Genomic DNA, 22,444 nt, shown 5'->3' with positions numbered 1-22,444 from the left:
GACCTCGCCTATCGACGCTCTATTCCAGAAAGTACCTCTTTCGCCCGCTATTACTTCGCACCTCTCTGACGCTCGCGCAGCTACAGTTCTCACGACCGCATCACAACCAGAGAGGGAAGTCGCACTCATGACGCTTTCCCAGACATTTATCTCGAATGCCCAGGATGCTCGTCGAGTCAAAATCGGAACTACGACTGCAATCACAATCGGGCTGTACGATAACAAGGGTGTTATTACGCAGAGCGCCGTCGAGGGTCGATTCGGTCCAAACCCTGAAGACGAGCTGTTGCCGGTGACGAGCGGTAGCACTAAGAAGAGAGATATTGCATTGGTCACTACTGTTGCTGGTACTGGAGACGATGCGATCAATGAGACTCTTGTTGCGCGACGGCAGGTCGAGAAGGTGGCTGGTATTATCTTACAGAGTGCCGAGCAGTAATTGAGCGCAACGGAGATGTACACATCCTAGCCATTCATATGGAGAGCACTGTTGCGATAGCGACTTATTGCGGTCCCATGGACACAATCCATATATGTGAAATGCTCCAATAATTGTGTAAGACAATTATGATTTTGTCATACAGTCAACATGAAACGACGGCAACCATTGATAAAGTAATGAATTTAGACGTGTATAAATAATATTGGACAAGGGTGAAAATGTTTTGAATGCCATCATGCCCCAATTATTGATTTGCGAATCAACGGATATCGAATATGGCATGGCACTATTTAATCCCATATGGAGTAGTACAGGAATGGTCTTCTTGTAACAATGTATCGTATGACGGTACTGTAGCATCAGTAACATTTTTCCGGGAATAATTGTGTAGACAGCATTGTAAGTTTGGCGTTCAGGGGGCAATGGCGCAGAGACGTGACGTATGCGGCAGAAGCGCGCCAACATGCTACGGATATGAAGTTAGCAATGAGTAAGTTAAGTCCAATTGTCTGTGAACTATTTTGCTATCCAGTGCTGGTCCTCGCTAGATGCCCTTTATTCCATCACCATCGTCTCCATAACGCTGATTTCTCTAGTCACTCAATGGGCTTCAGCAAGTCGCGACTGTTATTCTCCTCCGCTGCCGGAAGACTGTCCAAGTCGCCAGCCTCCTATCTGCTATGCCGCTCTTGGCAACATCAGCCCAAGTTTTGCCCGGCCTCCACGCTCGCTGCCTCCGAGCCAGTCGGCGCTCCACTCAGCGCAGCAAAGATCAGCATTGAAAAGACCGCGGCGCCGAAGGACAAGTTGCCGCCTACCAAGCTCATCTTCGGCCACACCTTTACTGACCACATGGTCCAGATTCCATGGAACGACACCGACGGCTGGCTCACGCCCAAGATATTGCCCTACCAGAACCTGTCGCTCGATCCAGCCACGTGCGTGTTCCACTATGCCTTTGAATGCTTCGAGGGAATGAAGGCTTATAAAGTGCGTTTCTTTCCTTGTAATCCGAGTATGCGCTTTATACTTAGATACAATTCTAGGACTCTAATGGGTCGATCCGGCTTTTCCGGCCCGACAAGAACATGGACCGTATGAGCAAGACCGCAGCCCGTATATGTCTGCCGACCTTCGACCACGACGCTCTCATCAAGATCATTGCAGAGCTCGTCAAACTCGACGGCGACTGGATTCCTTCTGAACGCGGCTACTCACTATACCTCCGACCGACCCTAATCGGCACTCAGGCCTCGCTCGGAGTCGCCCCTCCAAAGTCTGCCCTTCTCTACGTGATAATGTCCCCGGTCGGACCATACTACCCCACCGGCTTCAAGGCCGTCAAGCTTGAGGCCACCGACTATGCTATTCGCGCTTGGCCAAAGGGTGTCGGCGACCGCAAGCTCGGCGCAAACTACGCGCCTGGCATCCTTCCTCAGCGAATGGCCGCCTCGCGCGGTTTCCAGCAGAATCTCTGGCTTTTTGGCGATGAGGGCTACATCACCGAGGTCGGCACCATGAACGCGTTCTTTGTCTTCCAGCTGCCCGACGGCAAGCTCGAGCTTGTCACGGCTCCACTGGACGGCACCATTCTCGAGGGTGTCACCCGCGACTCGATCCTCGCTCTTGCCCGTGAGCGCTTCGACAAAGACAAGTGGGTCATATCTGAGCGCAAGTTCACCATCCAAGAGGTCGCTGACCACGCCAAGGCCGGCACCCTTGTCGAGGCGTTTGGATCTGGCACTGCGGCGGTTGTTTCGCCGATCAAGGAAATCAGTTGGCGGGATCAGCCTATATCCGTCCCGCTGCAGGCCGGCAAGGAAACTGGCAAGGTGGCGGAGCAGATGGCACAGTGGATTGCCGAAATCCAATACGGTGAGGTCGAGCACACTTGGAGTGTTCTCCTTAACTGAAAGGAACTCGAGAAAGAGTTGTACGTTTTGGATTAGTTATGGCGATAGATGCACCGTAGCTTTAGATATGCCTATTTGTAAATTTATGACGCATCATATATGACCATATATATAGACTAGAAGACCCTTTGTGCCATTAATATAAATAGTATTGCACTTTCAATCTGTAAAGTGAGTATCACGTGCAAGTGCTGTGACTGATCAATTACTATAAAACAACATAAAGTCCATCCCATCCCCTTCCAGCCGTAGTCATATTTCCTGTACAAAATGGTTTATCCTCTAATGCGAAATCAACTCGTCGTAGTTCCCCGACAAGATCTTGTCGACAATGATCAGCTGCTTCTCGAGCTGCTGCTCCGGCGTCAGACTCTTATAGTGAGCCTGATCTTGCAGGTACTTCTCCTCAGTTTGGAGACGAAGTTCCTCAAGCGCCCAATGCTTCTGCCTGTCCGATTATTAGCTTTGTCAAGAAAAAGCAGTCATGTCAAGGGAATTGATGTACATACACATTCTTGTGTCCAAACATGAAATATAGAGTCACGAGACCCATGATCGGTAGATATCCATAGTAAACAAATGGCTCCCATCCCTCCTTCTTCCTTTCTCGGATAACTTCCCACTGCAGCTGTCCCTCGTGGTCATCAACCGGGATCTTATCCAGAATCTTACCCTCCTCGGCATCCAGATCGCCCGCGAGCTTACGTCTCAGTGTTTCCAAATCTGCGAAATACGCGTCCCGCTTATCCGCTGGAACCGTGAAATACTCTGAGATCTTGACGCCGTCGATGCCGGAACGGATGTACTCCCGCAACTTTACGAGACTCACGAGTTCCTCATCAGTCGGGATCCGTGTTGAACCGTCTGCATTGGTGTAGAAATTTGTCGCACCCGGAAAAGTGCTCAAGAAGTACTTAATGTCGTCTTCCCATTCGAACAGTGGACTGTCTTTCGGGATCTCGGTCGCGTAATCTTTCGGGTCGAGCGACCGGGCGTAGGTCCGCAGTGATAGAGGTGTCCGGCGAGGTAGCACTGGTCGTGCTATACGCGACGCACGCGATAACTGAGCGAAAGGGAGACGGAATGGCATCCTGAGCTGGTATATATCGTCTATACGATAAGTAATGTTAGTATAAATGTAAATATACACGTAGATAGTGTACAATCACGACACGGCTACATATAACGTAACACCCCTTACCGACACCTAATAATACGGAGTAGATGCAACTCAATACGTCAACCAACAATCGACTCAAATTGCCTTTGTTGAAAGTCCAATCGCAATGTTAACAGCAGCTGCAACCCGAAGCTTCAATTCAAACATGCAATCATCGCGCACACGCTGCTCCGCTCCCATTGGCTTGCTTGGGACATCGTAAGTGTGCAACGCCAAGTATACTTGCGCCATAACTTTATGTTGCAGTCTGGCTATTACTAGATTGTCCCAGAGCGACGTGACTGCTTTAAATTACTAGGGCTCGCAGGGCTTATCACACCACCCACAACACTTTCACGCCGCCCCACGACAAGTGCGAGGACACACCACGAGCTCCAACAGCTAGAACCTGAAGGTCACTCACTACACAGCAATCGCCAGCAATGAAGTACATCCAATCTGACGAGCTCCTCGAGGTCCCGGAGGGTGTCACCGTCTCGATCAAGTCCCGGATTGTGGTCGTCAAGGGTCCCCGCGGCACACTTACCAAAAATCTCCGCCATATCAATCTCGCCTTCACCAAAGTCGGCAATAACACGATCAAGCTCACCGTCCATCATGGTGACCGAAAGCATGTTGCTGCGCTGCGAACCATCAAGACCATCATATCCAACATGATCACGGGTGTCACAAAAGGTGTGTATTTTAACTAAATTAAAGGAAGTGTGAAATGGGACGACTAACTGCAGACAGGCTACAAATACAAGATGCGCTACGTTTACGCACATTTCCCCATCAATGTCAATGTACTCAACGATGGTACCCAGGTTGAGATCCGCAACTTCTTGGGCGAAAAGCGTGTCCGCACTGTCGACGTCCTCGAGGGTGTCAATGTCGAGATTTCTACAAGCCAGAAGGACGAGTTGATTCTCAGCGGTAACTCGCTCGAGAATGTTTCCCAGAGCGCCGCCGATATCCAGCAAATTTGCAGAGTCAGAAATAAGGATATCCGCAAATTCTTGGACGGTATCTATGTTTCTGAGAGGGGAACCATCCTGGAGGAGTAAGATCGGGATGAAAGTGTATTTGGTGTTTGTGGTGCAACGAACGAAAGTGCATTTTCAAAAAGTTTCGGTTGGTATAATGTATAAATAGAAAGAAACGATACGAAAGCATTAAAACGCGGTCCATATCAATTTTTGATCTTAACTGAAGGGAAGGGAAGGTAAAATAGTTGATGTTCGACAATGCAATACCCCTAAATGATGGCTACAACAATATCGGGCGTATCATTCATTATTCCATTAATATTACGGTAGAAAACTCTCCGTATGGCTTTCCGATGCTGAATTGTCGCAGTTTATCAATGACATTATTGCCTGCGGTCAACAATCTATTCGATGTCAACATGTTTTATTGCGATGTTGTAATGAAGAGATATACTTCGGCCACAAAATCGATTTTATTTTGAGCCGGAACATATAATAACGGGCTCAGGTGCGGGGATAATGATTAACTGAAAGTCGAGTTCATTAAGCACTCAAAGCCAAAGACATGCGATCGCGTCAAAAGTATTCATGCCAGTATGTGTCTCTACTTAGTAGAGACACTGAGGAGTTTCAGCTGCATATCGCGATTTCCAATATCAGTCACTTAAGTAGCACTGTGCCTAGCTGATCGTAATCAGCTATATATAAATACGGATATTTGTGACTAAAGAAAACGTATTAGTTCTGGTTAGCATTACGTCTCGCTTAAGAAAATTCCTAAATAGCGAACGCGGTTTAATCACCCATCCACCCTTCGAGAGAAGATAGATATATCATATATCATCATATATGTCTATTGCACCACATCCCATAGGTGGTGAGCTATGAATTCTTAAGGGCCAGATTGGATGAAAGTGACGTCACAGTTGGGAAGTCTAAATGCGCGTGATCGGATGCGTAATTCAATTTATTTCTCTTTCTATAACTATAGCTGTCAATCTTGTTCCAATCGTTGCACTTCATACCTCATACTATATCCCGAATATTCGTCCACGTCGTAAAGCATGCCAGTCCCGATTCAAACACCGAATCAGCCACCACGTACAAACCCTCACTCAACGGCAGACGCATCCGCGAACAATGAACTTCCGAACACCACCGATTCTCGGACCGAGGATAGGACTACACGGATTTATTCGGAGCACGAAGCTGCACGTCCCGAGAGTGAGCGGATTGAGCAGTTGTATGCAGAGCGAATGGAGGAGGAGTACGCGAAGCGCGAGGGAGGCGCATGATGTCGACCAATATGTTCGTTTGATTAATACACGTGTCATATTGCGAATTAGCGTATGTAGGATAGCTTTGGGCTGTAGGAAGTTCGGGGTTAAATGTATAAAATAAATTGCACATAGTTTTGAATTTTTTACCTCTCAACATCCTACTTGAGTATTATAATGGAACGCGCATTCTAATTGTAAGCATAAAATATAACTTATCTATATATGCCGATAAAGAGGATACCAAACACAATACTAATACGAATATGTCAAGATATTCTCATCCGTGCCCACTGATTTAATCGCATAGATTGCACATGGCATACAATTCCCTCCTCGGCGGTATTTTATTCACTCATTGCAGGGTCAGCGGACAGACTACGTCTAGTAAGGTGCAATTAATTTCGAACTGCTCGATTTGCGACCTCAGCTATCTTATAAGGCTGCCGGTTGTTCCAAATAAATAACTTGCTGTGAAGAGCCAAACTAAGGCTGCAATATGTTCACAATTTGTCTCCATGATGTTGTGTCTTAGTCACAGTAATTAATAGCTATTAGCCGACAATACAAATCCATCGTAATATATATTATCCGATTATTGAATGGTACTAGTGATTGGGCGATTCAATAACCCCAACATTGAGCCCAATATATAGCGAGACAGCAGAAAATAGTAGAACAGCGTAATGTACTGTGACTAGTCCACTGCATCTTTTTAGCATGCGCTTTATCATACTTCTGTCTATATATATTTGATTGAAAAGCCAAAACTATATTTATCCGTGGTATGAGCTGTCGTTTAAGTGTGGTCGCACTCACGCACAACAACCCTCAGGCCCCACCAATCACGTCGCTCCTACTCCTGCAACGCGATACTTTACTTGTACAACATTACTTCCCAAGGTCCTCTTCACTTCCTTATTCTACCAACGACAATATACAAATTGTGCGAACCGCTATAAAAGCACAATGGCTTCTCTGTTCAAGGATCCCTTCGGCATCTCGACTCCAGAATTGTTGGCCAAGGACAAAGAGTCATGGCGCCAGTCGCTGGCGCATCTCACCTCGCTATCAGCCGATGCGGCGATAGACTTCCAGTGGCCTAAGGAGACGCCGTTCCGAGTCAACGATCACCCTGAGATGGTCGACGCCCTTGCGAAGAGACTCTCAATTATGGATTATAAGTCAGAGGCATTTGATAAGGTCTGGGCCAGCAAGAAGTAAAAGTAGAGAATTGATTGGAAATTACTGGAATCGCATTTTGAGTAGAGAGACTAGTTGGATTAGAATATTGGTCAGGCACGAGATATTCGACGGATGAATCACTAAGGAATTACTTGATGTGTCATAATATCCGCCGTTGTATCATCTTTAACAGAATTTGAGTTATGATGTTATCCAAAACGTGTTAACTTAGTCGAAGAAAATAGAAAAATCTGTACAGGAACATGACAAATGAACCAGGACAATGAAGACCAACAAATACGGACCCTCAACTAGTCCCTATCGTATAAACACGCGACGTACGACCCTGATTTGGAAGCTTCCTCGTCAATGGCACATTGTCTGCATGAGCAAGTCTGCCGTAATGATATTTTTGGGATCTTCAAACCGCAGCTTCCCAAACACCACACTTCTCCTCAATTTCGTCAAACGGAAACTATTGACACTACCGCACGCGTCGCGGAATTCCATCTCACGGGAAGTGTTCGCTTAGGTCCAAAGTAAGGGGAGGGAATCCTTTCAGTTAGAGTATTGGCCATTATAATGCGAATTTTACCCAATATTATAGTCCACGCCATGACACGACGATTCTCTTTGCTGGACACAACGCCTAGTGCTCCTATGGCACGCATATATACTCAAGCAGATGGGAGTGTCACTAAATTATCAACACCTATTTACAAATAAACAATTGTGTAATGTCACAGTTTCTTCCTACTTTGTAGCAGCAACACTCTCGCTAGCTCTACGACATACGGCCGCTAAATGAGCAACGTATAGAAAGTGAACAACACTTACACAACAAATATCAAATTCAATACAAATGCGGCCAACGGAAAGGCACCCCTATATGGTAAAGTAAACAGTCAGTCCATGTATGGCCGGGATCAATGCAATACGCACCGTATGAGATTCAGATTTGCCCAACGGTTGATGCAAGACTCCAAGTCAGGCCGCTGTTCTTGACATGCTACATACAATTGTTAACTCTGATCAGCATGATCTGATGATATACGCACCTCTCACGGTAGGCATCATGAAGAGGAGTGTGAAGGGAACGATGGCAAGAGCTAGACCGGCAGAATAGAGATAATGCGGCTCCTTAACGGCAGACGTTGAGTACGAATAGACCAGTGCACTCGCAGTAGCAACTCCGAGAACAGGCATGGTATGTTTGCCGAGCGTGTACAAGCGCTTAAAGAGCACTGCCGAGCCAGTTAGATGCGATTGCAGTAAGTAATTTTAAATGTGCAATACCAGGCTGCAGCTCAGGAGGAGCCGTAAGAACAACTGGCGCGCCAAAGAAAGAAAACGAGAGCACACTACCTAGCCAAAAATGTTAAAACCACCCGTAACATGATCTAGTGTCAGAATGTGCCCACTTGATAGTAGACCTAGACCTGCAGTTCCTAACAGCCTCGCAATTGATGAAGGCATTATGTCATAGATCGACCTAATGTAATAATATATAGATTATGGAAGGCAAGTAACTGTGTATTTCCAAGAGACTTTGAATGCTGATCCTGACCATCACTGATTGTAAATTGTGCTGACTTGCATGCAGGCAGGCTATTTGGGGTGAGTCGGGGACGTCATCTGTACTATTGTCCCCGAAATATAATGAAGCGTGTCATCCGCATATGTTTACCTATGCTGGAAAGGTAGCAGAACCTTTTTGTTAGCCTACGATTATGCAGACGACTGACATATAGGCCAGCCCCTGAATCACTTGCCCACGCAAAATCGCGAGAAAACGACTCCCAAGACATCTTCTATCGCAGTCGTCTCTCCTGTGATCCTCCCAATAGCCTCCGCAGCGTACCGGATCTCCTCCGATGCAAACACCACATCGTCACCTTGAGCATGCTCCAAAAATCTTTGTAAACTAGGAACAACGTCATTCCTGATGATCTCCTGCACCCGCAACGAGGCACCAATTGGAGCATCCGAGCCCAGGTCGGCCAATCCCTCAAACGACTTCACCAAGTCTTGCATGAGTTTATCAACGCCTTCGCCTTCCGTACACGATATCGGAAATATGCGGTCTTCTGAAATATTAAGCTCTTTGCTGATCTGGCTGACCAATACCGGTAGCTCGCGTTCGGGATCTTGCAGCATGTCTGTCTTATTCAGCGCGACAATAATAATCTTCTGCGGCGACGGCATAGGATCCAGGCTATAGTTATTTAAAACCTTATCAACTCCAATCTCCTGCAAAGTCAGAATCTCGTCCTTGACGACCTTGTGCCACTCAGGATCTTCCATGACAGCAGGAATGACCGCAATAACCACGTCAGCTTCAGCCGACGCCTTCTTTGCGCGAACGATGCCCTGCGCCTCAACGTCGCCGACGACACTAGCCAACCGTAAGCCAGCAGTGTCTGTGAGCACGACCTTGTAGCCGCCTATCTCCAACCCGATCTCCACGATGTCACGCGTAGTTCCGGGCGTGGTACTCACGATCGCTGCGTCGCGACGTGCCAGTAAATTCAGTAGCGACGACTTACCCGCGTTAGGCGGTCCCAGTAGCGCTAGCTTCACGCCGGAGAGTAAAATCTCAGCCCGCTCGATCTGGTATGAATGCTTTTGTATAGAATACAGCAGTTTTGACGTGTTTGCAATCGAATCATGGAAGAGAGATCCGGATGTGTCGAAGTACCCTTCCTCCGAGAAGTCAATGATTGCCGCCATCAACGCGGAGATCTCGAGAAGTTCGGCTTGCCAATAATTGTACAGCCTTCGCATATATCCCTACTTCGACGTCAATTCAATGCCCATTATTCTATGTATATCCATATGTTTAAAATAAGAATAACGTACACCAGCGGCACTAATTGCTGCGACCCGCTGCATTTCCGTCTCGGCATCGATCATTCCACCGACACCTTCCACCTCCGTAAGATCCATTCTAAAGTTTGCGTACGCACGTCTCGTAAACTCGCCGGGGTCGGCATATCTCACAGGCGCACCCACCTCCCCGCTCTCTCTCGCAAGTTTGTCGTCCTCTGGTTCGCGACCGTAGGCGCGGACCGCGTCCATGACCGCGTTGATCACCGCGCGGCCACCATGCACATGCAGTTCGACGACGTCCTCTCCGGTGTAAGACTTTGGTGCTGGAAAAAAGAGTGTCAAGGCGTCGTCTAGTATCTCCGACGCTAGCGATGATGTGGTAACAGTTGGAGCGTACAGACGACGGAGCGACGCGGTCCGCGGGGGAAATGGTTTTGCAGATCGAGTCAGTCGTTGAAGAATCTAAAAACTGTAAGTACAAGTATCTGTATTGTCTTCCGCGTACAATACGGAATACCCTTTTACTTCTAGGACCAGAAAGACGGATAACCCCCAACGCGGCACGTCCTGGAGCGGTGGAAAGTGCATATATTGTCGACGTCGAGGTGGACAATCCTCGTCGAAAAATTATTCCAGAGATAAAAACGAAGCATTTGACCATCACCGTGGTTGACGATACAGCAGGCCATTGGGTAATGATTTGGCGAATAAGCATCTGACTAAAATTGTCAATATGCTCACCTGAATCCTGGCGTTGGAACCCCTGAAACTTTTCCCCCGAGTACGACCGAATAATCATCCCCTGTCATTTATTGGATCTGTCGCAAAACTAATATCTATACTGCACATCGTCGCCAACTCGAGGAGTCATTGTTTCAGCACGATCTCGATGTGTAAGATTTTATTTTTGTCGACTTGTCGATTGCTTCTCCGACGGCCAGGCTACACGCGTAAATTCACCCGGCAATTCCTTACCACGACATATCGCCTCAAAGACTCTGACAACAGCGCTAAACCAAACTCGAACTCCTCCGACCTAGAACCAATATATGGCACGATTCACCCACCAAGTCCCCACAACCGTCTCACATTCGAACCACCCCGTTTGCCCAACCGCCGCGAGCCCGACACAATAACAATCGCATCAAGCGGTCCTGATGCGCAAATCAAAATGCGTGACCGTCTAAGACGGCATTTACCCCTCTTCCTCGGTCTCGGAACATCGATATGGCTGATGTGGGTCGTCAAAACCATATTTTTAACAGAAAAAATTGATCCTGCAGACAGCGCGTCCGCGCCAGCGCTGGATCCGCTTGCGTTCAGCACGTTTGTGCTTACACACCGGCAGGAACTCGGGCAGGATTGTGTTCTGTTGGAGCTTTCGCCACCGTGGGAGAAAGTACGGCATTTGCAGGAGCGGCGTTCGAAGCATAAGGTAGAGGAGGATCCGCGGGATCCCGTAGGTGCTGGAGATCCGGGGATTGCGGGTTACTGGGACGGCAGCAGGGTGTGGTCTGTTGAGGTTAAGCAACCTGATTTGCAGATCGCACGGAAATATACCCCGCTGCCTGTATATTACGTGCTGGGGCTCAAACCGGTTGGCGAGGAGGAGAAAAAAGATGAGAAGAACAAGAACGAGGTCAAGAAGATGGAGTTGGAGCGGACAGCTTTGCTGCGGATGGTTGGGGATAATGAGGTAGATGAGGCTAAGCTCGTTCTTCTTGTGCGGAAGTACGGCGATGGAGAGGTTTCACGGTGGTTATATTCCAGACCTGTCGGATCTCGGATTCAGCTACGTGGACCGCATAAGCAGGTCGAATTATCTACCTCAGTCCAGCCTCGTTCGATAACGAATCTCAAGCGCAGATACAAAGAACACAAAGCGGAGGATACACCATTAATGCGTCGACCGATGCTTGACAATCCATCAAAAATGCCACCGGAACTGCGCCCCGAGGCAAGAGATATCGTTTTTTTTGCTGGAGGTACAGGTATCGCGCCTGCATTGCAGCTATTGCTTTCCAAGAACCCGATTCCAGGAAAGATGATCCTGCACTACTCCGTTCGAGATAGGAAAGATATCGCGTTTGCTCGGTTTTTGTATTTCCTCCAGAAAACCGGACGCGCAGAAGTGCATTACCACATTGACACCGAAGGAACTGGCCTTAAAGCGAAACATATTCCAAAACCGTGGACAGAAAGCGACGAAGCAAGGTGGCGCAAATACAAGAAGGCTGAAGCGGAGGCTTCGGACATACAGCAGTATGCGTCCGCTGTTGAGCTGCAAGATGCCCAGGTTAAGAAATATCGAGGCAAGATGCCGTCCAAGCCTGTGTATGCGATTGTATGCGGACCTGAAGCGTATGTTGAATATGTTGCGGGAAAACGAGCTGATGTTACAACTGTGTCTACGCCGATCGGACAACACGACTATGTAACGGATGATAAAGAAAAAGTTGGTGGGTTGTTGTCTAAAAAAGGATGGGACGAAACGAACGTCTGCAAGTTGTAGTTGGACATTGTAGCATTAATAGTTTGTACATAGATCGATGAGAACGGACAAACAACAAAGAATCTGCAAACTATATAAAAATCATATATTAAATGATGCCATCTCACAAGCAAGCGAGCAAAATGAATTTCAAACATCACCTGTACAAAGTGTAAACAGAACCAATCAATCCGACCGATACTAACTCCATATCGAAACACAATAACCGCAAAGAAACCATAAGAAGCCCGACAGTAACAAAATGGAATTCATGACTCATAGCCTTCCATTGGAATCGTATCATTCACTACTATAATCTCTTTTGAGAGCAATTCTCGGAGCACATCGCTGATAATAACCTTTCCAGCCTCAGGCTTAAGCGGCAGCGTCTTGTCGGGCAAACCAAGACCCGCCTGCCCATTCATACTCGGATGAGGGGTGAGAGGGGTTGTTGGGAATGAAGCTGAATTTGACGGCTCCTTGTTTTTTCTATCAATCGCGTCGACTGTCCGCTGAAACCTATAAAAGAGGACTTCGGCACGAGTAAGTGTATCTTCTAGGTCAATCGTTTTGGAAAGCTCGTTCATGTACTTTAGTACCTCATCGAAATGCTCGAGGTGCTCCATGATGACTTCTTTATGTTTGTCGAGAATAGCGAGCCCGACAAAAATGACAAATTGGCTGCTGAGATAATCTGTCCACAAAACCTCCCAGAGCCGAAGAACGCCAACCCATTTGAACTCCCGCTTGAACCAAACTAGTAGCATTCGGAACATAAAGAAGAAATTTGTCGAATCTGCTTTCTCCAAATGTGTGTACAGCTGGGGTTCCATGAGCTGCACGAGATTGTCTAGAGCCAGCAATTGCCTATGCATTCCTGACTGATCGCGCAAGAAATTTCGTTGCATACGATTCATAAAACCTACAAAGGCCCAGAACGCCACAGCATCATCCTGGACGACAGCGTATATAGGTGATAACAGATCGCTCATTCCCTGTACATATCCCAGCGACTTGTTGTACTCATTATATGTGATCAGCATGTCTTTCAACTGCTCCAAGTGGACGTTTGTGCCGATGTTCGCAAACGGTGAATCTGGATCAGGGTGCGGAGTATCTTCACCAGCAAATAGTGGGATATTCCGATCTGTCCTATGCACGTCCTTCTCAATTCGATTTCGCTGGTCCTTCCACAGGGTATCAATCTCCTGCCGGTCAATGTCATCCCACCATTGCCGTTTTAGTCGGAAATATTCGTCACGCTTTGCCGCCATTATAGATTGCCGCTCTAGTTGTGAACTGTCCCAAGGATAGACACCTAGCAGGAATAGCCAAGCTTCACTTCGAATGTCACGCGACAGCCCCTAACCGGGTTAGCATATGATCTTGTAATACGAAATTGTGATGACTTACCCCATGGAAGACGCGCTCCTTGACTTCACTAACAGTAACGCGTAATCTACCTGACGCATCAAAGAACGCCTTCCACTCATCTCTAGACACCTCATTCCTCCGCTCGACTCTATCGTCGACAGATAATATGTCACCGGCCATAGAACCAATATGATCCCCTACGACGTCGGTCCATACTATTTTTGTCTTATTCCGCTCCGCTTCCTCTGAGATTGACATGGCCCATTTGGCAAGGTACACTCGCGCACTGTCAAAATCATCACCGAGTTGCCTGACCTCTGGAACATTCAACATTGCCCTCACAGCTGGTGGAGAATTGCCGATGACTTCATGTGCCGCTCGGCGCGAGAACCGAGTGACCCTGGCTAGCCGCTCCAAGACATTCCATCGCGCGTCCTTGATAATCTTCGATAGTGATTCGTTGTTAACTGTTTCGACCCGTGCGTGCGGCGGTGAAAACGAGAGAAGGTCGTCGGGATCAGGGTTGATGAGATATAATCGCTGTTCGAAAGTCGATCTCTCAACAATCGTGTATTTTCGCAGGTACTTCATGAACTGGTCGCCTCCCCAGAAGAGGTCGCCGTCCTGGGGAGTGAATTTCCTGTTTCGCATTTTCTGCTGCATTATGGTACTCTGGCTCTCAGCGTCGTGGAAGAAGAGTGCCGGGATAACGTCCTCTGAACGAGTATGAATGATGACGGACCCCCACCACCAGCCGAGCGAAGGGGGACGGAGCATGATAGAGTATACACGGTGGAGAGGGACGGCGAATGCGTAAGAAGATATCAAGGTCAATGACGGCATTGGCACGAGGACTTCAAGAGAGGCGTGGAGACCGTCGTCCATATTGAGGTCGACCTTCGTGTAAGCGGAGACCTCATCAGATCGCATTTGAGACTCTGGCACCCATGCGAGCAAAATGTCCTTGTCGGCGCCACCGGGCGGCCGGACAAGCGCGATGAAGCCGGGGATATTGTCTTTTGCTGACGATGTTGGGTGAACGTAGACCTTCGACTTGGCGAACAATAGTGTGCCGCGAGTCGATGTGGACGGCATATTGGCGGACGAAGGGCGCACTGGCGATGCCGAGACGGACTGCGAATGAGAGGAATTTGGATTGTAATAATGATTTGACGACATTCGTACGCGGTTTCACTTGCGCGACAATACAGTAAGCGCTCACGTCAAACTTGGGCTTAAATTTGACTAAGAAATTAAGAATTGCCTGTACATCGCCACGATTGACGATGTTTTTGTAATAGCGGAGCAACTCCATTGGAAGCCACTATATTGGTATTGATTGTACATGAATGTACCCACTCAATCGTGTTCAGTCTCATTATGTACGGCACCAAATTAATCGGACGTTCGGCACAGACGCGGCGCTTGCGTGGCTTCTCATTACAGTTTTGAGTTGGCGTCATCATCTCCTGTAACGATACGCAGTATTCCAGATTTATAGCTCTGAATTAATGCTGCTCATCAGTTTTGAATCAGAGTTTAAGAACACTAATCGAGACACAACGGGTAAGACCCGACGAGTCCACATGAAAGGCTCTGACCGATGTCTCGTCCAGACTCGAGGTAATAGGGGAATGAAATATCTACGACCAATGACGAACATGGACCCCTTTGTGATGCCAGTTCACTCATCTTGAATAAATATGTCCCTATTCTCGCCAGGCAGCGAACCGAATCCCAAAATAACTACTCCAGAACGCCGTACATTACAATCAACCCCTTAGTGCTTATAATATACACTCTCAATATCCTCTATGCTTCTGCTGTCGTTCAAAATACTGCTGCTGTTGCATTTGATGATTCCTCATCGCCCCATCCGAACTTGTAATTGTCGACATCGATGCCGATATTCCACCTCCACTGATGCGGCTCGCAGATGAAATAGAGCTTTGTACACTCACACTGCTGGTCGGACTCGCTGGCCGGCGCCGGAGTTTCTCGCGTACTCGTGACTCGCCACTACTCCGCCCTGAGTCGACCGTATCGAAACTGCTCCTCAGGCCGGGATTGCTCCCACTGTATCCAGAAGGAAACGACGATGACGGAGTCGACGAGTGCACGCTAGGAGTGTATGCTCCGGGCATAGTATAATCAGGCGTACTCCGTGCCGATGGCGGATAAAGCTGTTGATGCTGTTGATGTGACCGCTGATATATATCTTGCAACGATGGTTTTGACGTTGATCGTGGCGACGGGTTCCGCAGTCTGGCGCTCTCACGAACTTCATGTCCGCCTTGAGAGGGATTACTCACAACCGGCGACGTCTTCACAATAGTCGGATGATGGAGCTCGACCGGTGCCAGTGCCTGCCGTCTGTTTGTACTCCGTGCCTTCATAGGGGGCGCCTCTCCTGTGCCGCCTAGAAACGTCGGGACATAGCCGTATGTCTGTTGATAGTACTTCACAAGCACCTTGTGCACCTGAGTCTCCTCCTCCGTGTCTCCGTCTGTATCTCCGAATAGCGGGACAGCCTGTTGTCCGTACTTCTTTATAGTGCTCCAGAAGCCAGTACCACTCTGAGTATTTGTCGACGTCATTCCGTTTGCTGTATGCAATAATGGAGTAACGTAATAGTTATGACTAATAGAATAGAAGCTGATCTATATAATATAGTGTAATGGCGTCGGGGATTAGTCTTGGCGGACAGATCATATGAAGAATGGCGAGCGCAACCTTCCTTACCGCATGGTAGTGCAGCTCTTTACACACAACCCACAACTCCCAGACGACTTTGCACAATCTTTGCACAACCTCGAAGAACCCTTGCCCAAATTCAATTCATTATTTGAAGCCGCGGTTTCTTTTTGGAGCACCATGAAAACCATAGAAAGTTTGATGTGATTCCGTTCAATCTCTGTAAACAGTCGCTCTAATTTCATTAAGGAAGGAGCCGGGGGGGACAATTTGTTGGGAGAATGACTATTCGTTGGTTTGACGGAAAGTTGGTGACGATAAGAGGATTGTACTCCATTGATATATCGACACTGATTTGCTTCTCATTGTGTAAACCGTTATGTATTTAGGCTGGCCCCGCATTCAATATTAAGCTCGTGATCAAGGAGTAGACCCAGCTGGAAATTCGCGAAGTGATTTTAAGGGATGTCGGAGCCAATCGTCCAAGTCTCCTAATAATGACTTGCTTTTACTTTGTCAACAAATATGACTGGAACCACAGTTTGACGTTGGGGTTTCAAAGACTGAGGAAGTTGGAACGTCGGTGCAGAAAGGTGGTTGATCGGGCTGACGGATGTAGTACGTGTATCAATTTTCATAACGCTTGTTGAAAGGCGTGAGTATCGTATGCCCGCACCACGCGCTGTGAGCCCGGATTTCAATATTGACGAACAGGTTGCTGCTGCCAATGTAGCTATCCTGTAGAGTGACTGCAGTTGATGCCGGGATACCCTTGCAGGTTCGTGATCAGACTTGGGTGAACTCGGTTCCTGGAAAGGTAGCCCTGTGTAGAGAGGCCACATTTCAGTGGTATTGCCTGTGACCACACTAACAATATTGATTGACCTAGGATCTGCCACTGGCATTCACTATGAATGGACAGAAAGTGGGCCTATGGACTGTGATGCCGGATGCCGCTGCCGTCGGCCGATCCAGGACATGTTAATAATGGCAGAAGGACATGGAAGTCCAATTCAACTTCCTGTCACTGTACAACAAGTTACAAAAAATGCGATCACACAATTATATGCCCTTAGCTACAAGGAGTACCTCAAAAAACTGTTGCTCAGCACCAGTTGTGGACTGTTTACAGTCATGTGAATCTGATTATCTCTGCATCTTGCTGTTGTATTATTGTGGCTCCGGGAAAGAAAAATCCAGTCTTGATTTTGTGAATTTGTTGTTATGGTGATCACACTTTTTGAACAAGGGCATTAAAATTAGGCGCACAGTATGGGAGACTGGGGCTGGACGATAATACCATTTCTCTTTTCATAATAGGAACATAAACCGAGAATAAAATCCGATCGTCGAATACGATTTGTGTATATATCCATAATATTCATCCCAGTTGCGGCCTAGTCCGTTTGCACGTTTATCAAAATATATCAATTACCAATTACTTATAGTTACGAGGACATGCATCGCAACTTCTAAATGGAAAATCGCAGTGTAGCTGGGTAACAGTTACCCGCAGGATTTCAGGGGTATTGTTGTCACGATTCTAGATTTATTCAGGAGCCAAACGCAGTTACTCGTCACTGATACCCTGTGTGGCATTTTACTTCGAGATCTTAGTGTTCTCTATGCTCTGACGGCCAGTTCACTGTTCAGTACTGTAGGGCTGTGACGGATGCGGATATCCGCCTAAATTGACCGTATCCGCCATCCGCCATCCGCCATCCGCCATCCGCCATCGCAAGTTGGCGGATTTACATCCCTCATTCGCCATCCGCCATTTCAAGTTTGTCGGATCCTCATCCGCCGTCTTGTCGAATAAATCCGCCTTCCTATCTGCCTTGATCTGATAAATCTAAATGATTGTACTAGCCTAATTAGGTTAGAGGATTGCCTTTGATAAGTTAGCGCTAAACGTTATTTGGCCGTGTCCGTTAATACGACTCTCTCACATTAAAGTAAATAATAAAATATCAGGATTACATAGACAATGTACTTGTCAGCACACGCGTACCGGCATCAACATTCTGCATTCCGCAAGCGCGTCGACAAGAATGTGAAATGTTCTGTCTGAGCCGCACATTTAGTTCTAAATTCCCTGGAAATAATCCAGTTTTTTTCAAATCTCGAATACAGCCCTCGAAATCCATAGCTAGGACATTGCCATATAATATATCCTCTCGGAACTCTAAGCTTTCCCGCAATATACACTTCTTGCCTACAATACTGTGAACCTTGGACCTGAAACTAAATACTCCACATCGATCTTTCCTAATTAGGAAAATATCCACCTTATCCGCCAATTTGGGACCTGGCGGATATTTACTCGACGTCCATATCCGCCAACTTAAATGCGGCGGATATTTATTCGAGGCGAATAATTTGCCGGATAGAATCCGCCATCCGCCAACAGCCCTATTCAGCAGATGTTACACTGCCGTGTCTGTTTACCTGCGCTGCGTCGTCTTGACTCAAGATGTTGCGGGTGCTGAAGCTTTGCAGTCGCGCTCCAACTATCAAACAATGACGATTGCATCCAGTCAGCGAAGCAGGACTATAATTGACTGTAATACACTTTACATTCAGTTAAGCAGTAATTCTGCTTGTCGATCTTTAATTTGCACGTGATGGGCCTCGTGGTCAGGGTCGTTAAGGTTTAGTGATCGACGCCGCCATCGCTCGGCAGAGCCATTGACTCGACGACGATTAGAGTGCGATCGAGCCAAGTTGCCGTCATTATACAAACCGAGAATTTCCAGATCGTCGATGCTGCCGATCGCGTGTCCGCTTCCTACGTCACCGTATTGACATCTGCTTAGTCGATAAGCTTGGAACATATAAGACTATGTCCGTCGTCACTCCGGACGCAGGTCAGTACTGCCGACTATACAATTCATAATGGCTACGAACCCCGCCGCCGCCAGACCTACCAGCTATAGCAGGCGAGAACATGGCATTGAGCGTAAAATTCAGCTCTACGGCATATACCAAGGTTGCCTTGCCCGCACTCGTTATTGTGACAATGGCAGATCACTGACTCTGTATAGCCATCAAGCTCGGGAAGATGCCCACGAACAATCAGGTAGATGTCGCGCTCAATTCGTTCCTCGCGACTGATGTTATGAACCCGGATTCGACATGGAACCGAAGGCTCTCCGAAGAGGGCCGCTTGCTACTCAATGACTTCGTTAAAGTCGTTGAAAATGCAAAGATACTGGTCCTGACTAAGAATTACGACGACCTCTTCCAGGAGTTTCTTTGGCATTCCACCAAGATCGAGGGACATGAACCTGGGCTCACGACTACCAGCACTGGTGATGTGGAGAAGGATAGTGCCACGTTGTACGATCACGACGTTATTAAGGGATTGAGGGATCTTGGGACTTTGATCATTACCAACGGCCAGTTCCGAAAGCTGTGTACGTTCATTTCAAATCGCATTGTCAATATTTGCATATGCTTTGATGTTAACATAATTAGTGAGCGATGGCATCACTCTTCTTCGCGATATGGCTGCTGATGTTGGGACCGGTGCCGCTGAGAAAATTCGACCCAGCGGGGATCAAATCGCCAAGATCGACGAGCCAGCTGCCGACGATACATGGCACCAGGCCCCCGATTACGGCAAGCTTGACCAAGCACGCGGTGCCCTCAAGAAGGAGGACCTCAATCGCGACCAATTGCGCCAAGCCCGCGAGGAGCACGCGGAAGATATCGACAAGGCTAAAGAGGCCAAGAACCAGCGTGTCAATCGGGCTAAAGATTATCTGAACAAGAAAGTCTCCAAGGAGCGTCGTGATCAGGTTTTGTTCCGTCTTAAGAAAATGGTTGTCGAGATCCAGGGCCATTCTGACTACCAGAACGCGATCGACTCCCTTCTCGATCTCGCCGAGACTTACAAGGGACGCGTCGGAACTGCTGCCGACCAGTCTCAGAGTAAGGTCAAAAAGATCAGCGAGAACGATCATCTACAGCTTGCTCAGAACCACTTGAAGGCTAGTGTCAATTGAGTGTATTCTAATCCTACGAAGTTACGTGCTAATTAGTGTAGATCTTGATTGAGCGATTTGCCAACAACACGTCTTTGGACGATCTTCTTGACACTTTCAATGATCTCTATGTCGACGCCGACAATGATCCAGTGCTCAAAGGATGGTTCCGTGACTTGGACGCCTACGTTCGAAAAGTACTCCAGCAGCAGGGGTACATCGTCAGCGACCCGGCGAATGATGAATTCAACCAGATCTACAACCGTGGAAACGATATTTTCACTAACCGTTATAGTGATTACCCCTACCAATTCCAGTATGAGTTCAATTATCTCATCAACCAGTTTCAAGTCGATCCTCTCAATAAGCAGTTCGGCGATTCCCTAACCACTTTGTTCACCAACCTCGGCACTGACGAGAATGGCGAAGTTGTCTTTAAAAAGCACCTTGTGAAGGACATCACAGATGTCATTCTACCAGAGCTCTTCGAGAAGACGCGCTACGTACCTCTTCCTCGCGTCGAATACACAGGTCCTGATCTTGACGTAGTAGTCGAGAACTTGGTCATCGAATCCAGCAATTTTTTCCCGAACCTCGTCGATATCCAGGACCACTCGTTCTTTCGCTGGGGCCGCAAGGCGATCTCGAAAGGGAAGCACTACAAGTTCACCGTCAATGTTTCTGGCATCCAGTGTGATCTTAAAGACGCGTGCTATTATGTCCACAAGAAAGCCGGCTTCCCTTCGATCAGGGACACTGGGATCGCGGATTTCTTCCTTGGCAGGGAGGGCATTACCATTAAAATGCATCTTTCCAGTGCCGATTCAAAGAACCGCAAATCGTTCTTCAATGTTGATAACGTTGAGGTTAAGATCAAGGATTTGGAAGTCAAGTTGAAGAAGTCGAATCACAAGTATGCTTCCTTCATAATGAATGTAAATCTTGCTAACAGGTCTGTAGGCTTCTGTTTAATCTATTCCGACCGTTGCTCATCGCTGTTGCCAAGCCAGGGCTCAAAAAGGTTCTTCAGAAACAGATCCTCGAAACCTTCGACCAGCTCGACGAGACTGCGTATAAGATCCACCTCGACAAGAAGCGCATCGCAGCCGATATGAGACAAAACCCCGATGTCGAAAAGGCGCCGTCCACTTTCCAGATGTACGTGGACGCTGCCAAGTCCGAGATACTTCGTCAGAAGGAGAATAAGCGCGATATGGAGGCTAAGGGCACCAAAAAAGGCAAGGTTAAGATAGCGATGACCCGTGATGATACTATTCTCAAAGAGATTGTTCTTCCTTCTGGCTATACCAGCACTAAGGCTACCATGTTCAAGAAAATGGCAGCTGAGGGCGATAGATGGAAGTCCAAGGTCTTCAGCATCGGCACTGCCGCGCCATCAAAGGAGTTCACTGTTCCCGTTGATATATCTCGTCGATCTAGAGAGACGGCCGCTCAGAATGTTGACATTGCTAACGCACCCAGCACGCCAACAGCACAAGCTCCCGATAGTGGGGAGCGAGTCTCGGGGACTGACGCGAGTGCAACTAGATCCCCGGGGTCTGCGAACGTTGCTGCAGGACTTGGTAGCGGTGCCGCAACTGATGCTAGTATGCTTCAATCTAGCGGTAAGTCTCGCGACGACACCGGCCACAACATTGGAATGTCGAAGTCTAACCAAAGCGGGCAGTCTGGCTTAGAGAGCCGGTTCGACGCTCGCGGGAGCTCCGGTCCGACTAATCCCAGTTCTACCAGTCGCGCCACTGCCGAAGCCTACACCTCTGACTACGACGACTACTCCGGTGCTGGATCTACGAGAGATATCCCTGATACTTCCAGCACAATGTAGAGTGCACCTTCTCCGTGGTCTTTTCGATGGTCAGCACGGCACTTCCACCGAAGTGGTCAGGCAATTCGACAAGCCGAAGTACTAATTTAATTGAATGGTAACAATATTGTGAAATGTTTACGGTGGTGCTCTGGGATTGATGGCGTCTGCATGGTGCCTCCTTCTTGTTGGGCGTTTCGGTTGTAGGTTTGCTATAAGTTTAAAGTTATAATATCTGTTAAATGAGTGACTGAAATCACTGAATGATCATGTTCTATGG

At 47.7% G+C, this 22,444-nt stretch overlaps 9 protein-coding genes across 9 annotated transcripts; 4 read left to right on the top strand and 5 right to left on the bottom strand.

The window, feature by feature from the left end:
• Positions 1–981: 981 nt before the first annotated feature.
• On the top strand, positions 982–2,518 carry V1508DRAFT_370242 (aminotransferase). Its single transcript, XM_066937462.1, has 2 exons — positions 982–1,432; positions 1,489–2,518. Exons 1-2 carry the CDS (start codon positions 1,046–1,048, stop codon positions 2,353–2,355), a joined length of 1,254 nt encoding a protein of 417 aa, XP_066796044.1. The 5' UTR covers positions 982–1,045; the 3' UTR covers positions 2,356–2,518.
• V1508DRAFT_416904 (uncharacterized protein) lies at positions 2,443–3,779 on the bottom strand. Its single transcript, XM_066940268.1, has 3 exons — positions 3,557–3,779; positions 2,865–3,465; positions 2,443–2,803 (listed from the first exon to the last, which is right to left on the bottom strand). Exons 2-3 carry the CDS (start codon positions 3,443–3,445, stop codon positions 2,638–2,640), a joined length of 747 nt encoding a protein of 248 aa, XP_066796043.1. The 5' UTR covers positions 3,446–3,465; positions 3,557–3,779; the 3' UTR covers positions 2,443–2,637.
• A 178-nt stretch (positions 3,780–3,957) lies between these two features.
• Positions 3,958–4,581, top strand: V1508DRAFT_354219 (60S ribosomal protein uL6; the record flags this gene model as incomplete). Its single annotated transcript, XM_066936904.1, has 2 exons — positions 3,958–4,210; positions 4,268–4,581. 2 exons carry the CDS (start codon positions 3,958–3,960, stop codon positions 4,579–4,581), a joined length of 567 nt encoding a protein of 188 aa, XP_066796042.1.
• Positions 4,582–7,647: 3,066 nt separating this feature from the next.
• V1508DRAFT_116745 (uncharacterized protein) lies at positions 7,648–8,546 on the bottom strand. Its single transcript, XM_066935901.1, has 5 exons — positions 8,387–8,546; positions 8,262–8,330; positions 8,024–8,209; positions 7,908–7,974; positions 7,648–7,850 (listed from the first exon to the last, which is right to left on the bottom strand). Exons 1-5 carry the CDS (start codon positions 8,439–8,441, stop codon positions 7,799–7,801), a joined length of 429 nt encoding a protein of 142 aa, XP_066796041.1. The 5' UTR covers positions 8,442–8,546; the 3' UTR covers positions 7,648–7,798.
• Positions 8,547–8,729: 183 nt separating this feature from the next.
• V1508DRAFT_354160 (GTP-binding protein TrmE N-terminus-domain-containing protein) lies at positions 8,730–10,455 on the bottom strand (the record flags this gene model as incomplete). The annotated part of the gene is made up of 3 exons (XM_066936902.1): positions 8,730–9,755; positions 9,825–10,256; positions 10,312–10,455. The coding sequence occupies 3 exons, from the start codon at positions 10,453–10,455 to the stop codon at positions 8,730–8,732; spliced, it is 1,602 nt and encodes a 533-aa protein (XP_066796040.1).
• Positions 10,456–10,571: 116 nt separating this feature from the next.
• On the top strand, positions 10,572–12,387 carry V1508DRAFT_416891 (uncharacterized protein). The gene has a single exon (XM_066940267.1). The coding sequence runs from the start codon at positions 10,684–10,686 to the stop codon at positions 12,304–12,306; it is 1,623 nt and encodes a 540-aa protein (XP_066796039.1). The 5' UTR covers positions 10,572–10,683; the 3' UTR covers positions 12,307–12,387.
• Positions 12,388–12,554: 167 nt separating this feature from the next.
• V1508DRAFT_354163 (rab-GTPase-TBC domain-containing protein) lies at positions 12,555–14,754 on the bottom strand (the record flags this gene model as incomplete). Its single annotated transcript, XM_066936903.1, has 2 exons — positions 12,555–13,649; positions 13,699–14,754. The coding sequence occupies 2 exons, from the start codon at positions 14,752–14,754 to the stop codon at positions 12,555–12,557; spliced, it is 2,151 nt and encodes a 716-aa protein (XP_066796038.1).
• Positions 14,755–15,408: 654 nt separating this feature from the next.
• On the bottom strand, positions 15,409–16,550 carry V1508DRAFT_116702 (uncharacterized protein). The gene has a single exon (XM_066935900.1). It carries the CDS (start codon positions 16,254–16,256, stop codon positions 15,462–15,464), a length of 795 nt encoding a protein of 264 aa, XP_066796037.1. The 5' UTR covers positions 16,257–16,550; the 3' UTR covers positions 15,409–15,461.
• A 2,698-nt stretch (positions 16,551–19,248) lies between these two features.
• On the top strand, positions 19,249–22,185 carry V1508DRAFT_354314 (uncharacterized protein; the record flags this gene model as incomplete). Its single annotated transcript, XM_066936907.1, has 5 exons — positions 19,249–19,342; positions 19,398–19,769; positions 19,831–20,351; positions 20,402–21,252; positions 21,300–22,185. The coding sequence occupies 5 exons, from the start codon at positions 19,249–19,251 to the stop codon at positions 22,183–22,185; spliced, it is 2,724 nt and encodes a 907-aa protein (XP_066796036.1).
• Positions 22,186–22,444: the final 259 nt, after the last annotated feature.

This window comes from Lipomyces doorenjongii (genome assembly GCF_038497915.1).
Source record: "Lipomyces doorenjongii strain NRRL Y-27504 unplaced genomic scaffold V1508scaffold_22, whole genome shotgun sequence".
NCBI classification, from domain to species: Eukaryota; Fungi; Ascomycota; class Lipomycetes; order Lipomycetales; family Lipomycetaceae; genus Lipomyces; species Lipomyces doorenjongii.
Note: the sequence above shows the minus strand (reverse complement) of the source record. Positions and strands in the feature narration are given on the sequence as shown.

Excerpts from the sequence above, each read along its gene's own strand:
- V1508DRAFT_370242 (XM_066937462.1), top strand. The coding sequence starts at position 1,046 with ATGGGCTTCAGCAAGTCGCGACTGTTATTCTCCTCCGCTGCCGGAAGA. Across the intron at positions 1,433-1,488 it reads AGGGAATGAAGGCTTATAAA|GACTCTAATGGGTCGATCCG; the intron begins GTGCGTTTCTTT and ends ATACAATTCTAG.
- V1508DRAFT_416904 (XM_066940268.1), bottom strand. The coding sequence starts at position 3,445 with ATGCCATTCCGTCTCCCTTTCGCTCAGTTATCGCGTGCGTCGCGTATA. Across the intron at positions 2,804-2,864 it reads ATGTTTGGACACAAGAATGT|GCAGAAGCATTGGGCGCTTG; the intron begins GTATGTACATCA and ends ATAATCGGACAG.
- V1508DRAFT_116745 (XM_066935901.1), bottom strand. The coding sequence starts at position 8,441 with ATGCCTTCATCAATTGCGAGGCTGTTAGGAACTGCAGGTCTAGGTCTA. Across the intron at positions 8,210-8,261 it reads TCCTCCTGAGCTGCAGCCTG|TGCTCTTTAAGCGCTTGTAC; the intron begins GTATTGCACATT and ends CTGGCTCGGCAG. Across the intron at positions 7,975-8,023 it reads CATGATGCCTACCGTGAGAG|CATGTCAAGAACAGCGGCCT; the intron begins GTGCGTATATCA and ends AATTGTATGTAG.
- V1508DRAFT_416891 (XM_066940267.1), top strand. The coding sequence starts at position 10,684 with ATGTGTAAGATTTTATTTTTGTCGACTTGTCGATTGCTTCTCCGACGG.
- V1508DRAFT_116702 (XM_066935900.1), bottom strand. The coding sequence starts at position 16,256 with ATGACGTCGACAAATACTCAGAGTGGTACTGGCTTCTGGAGCACTATA.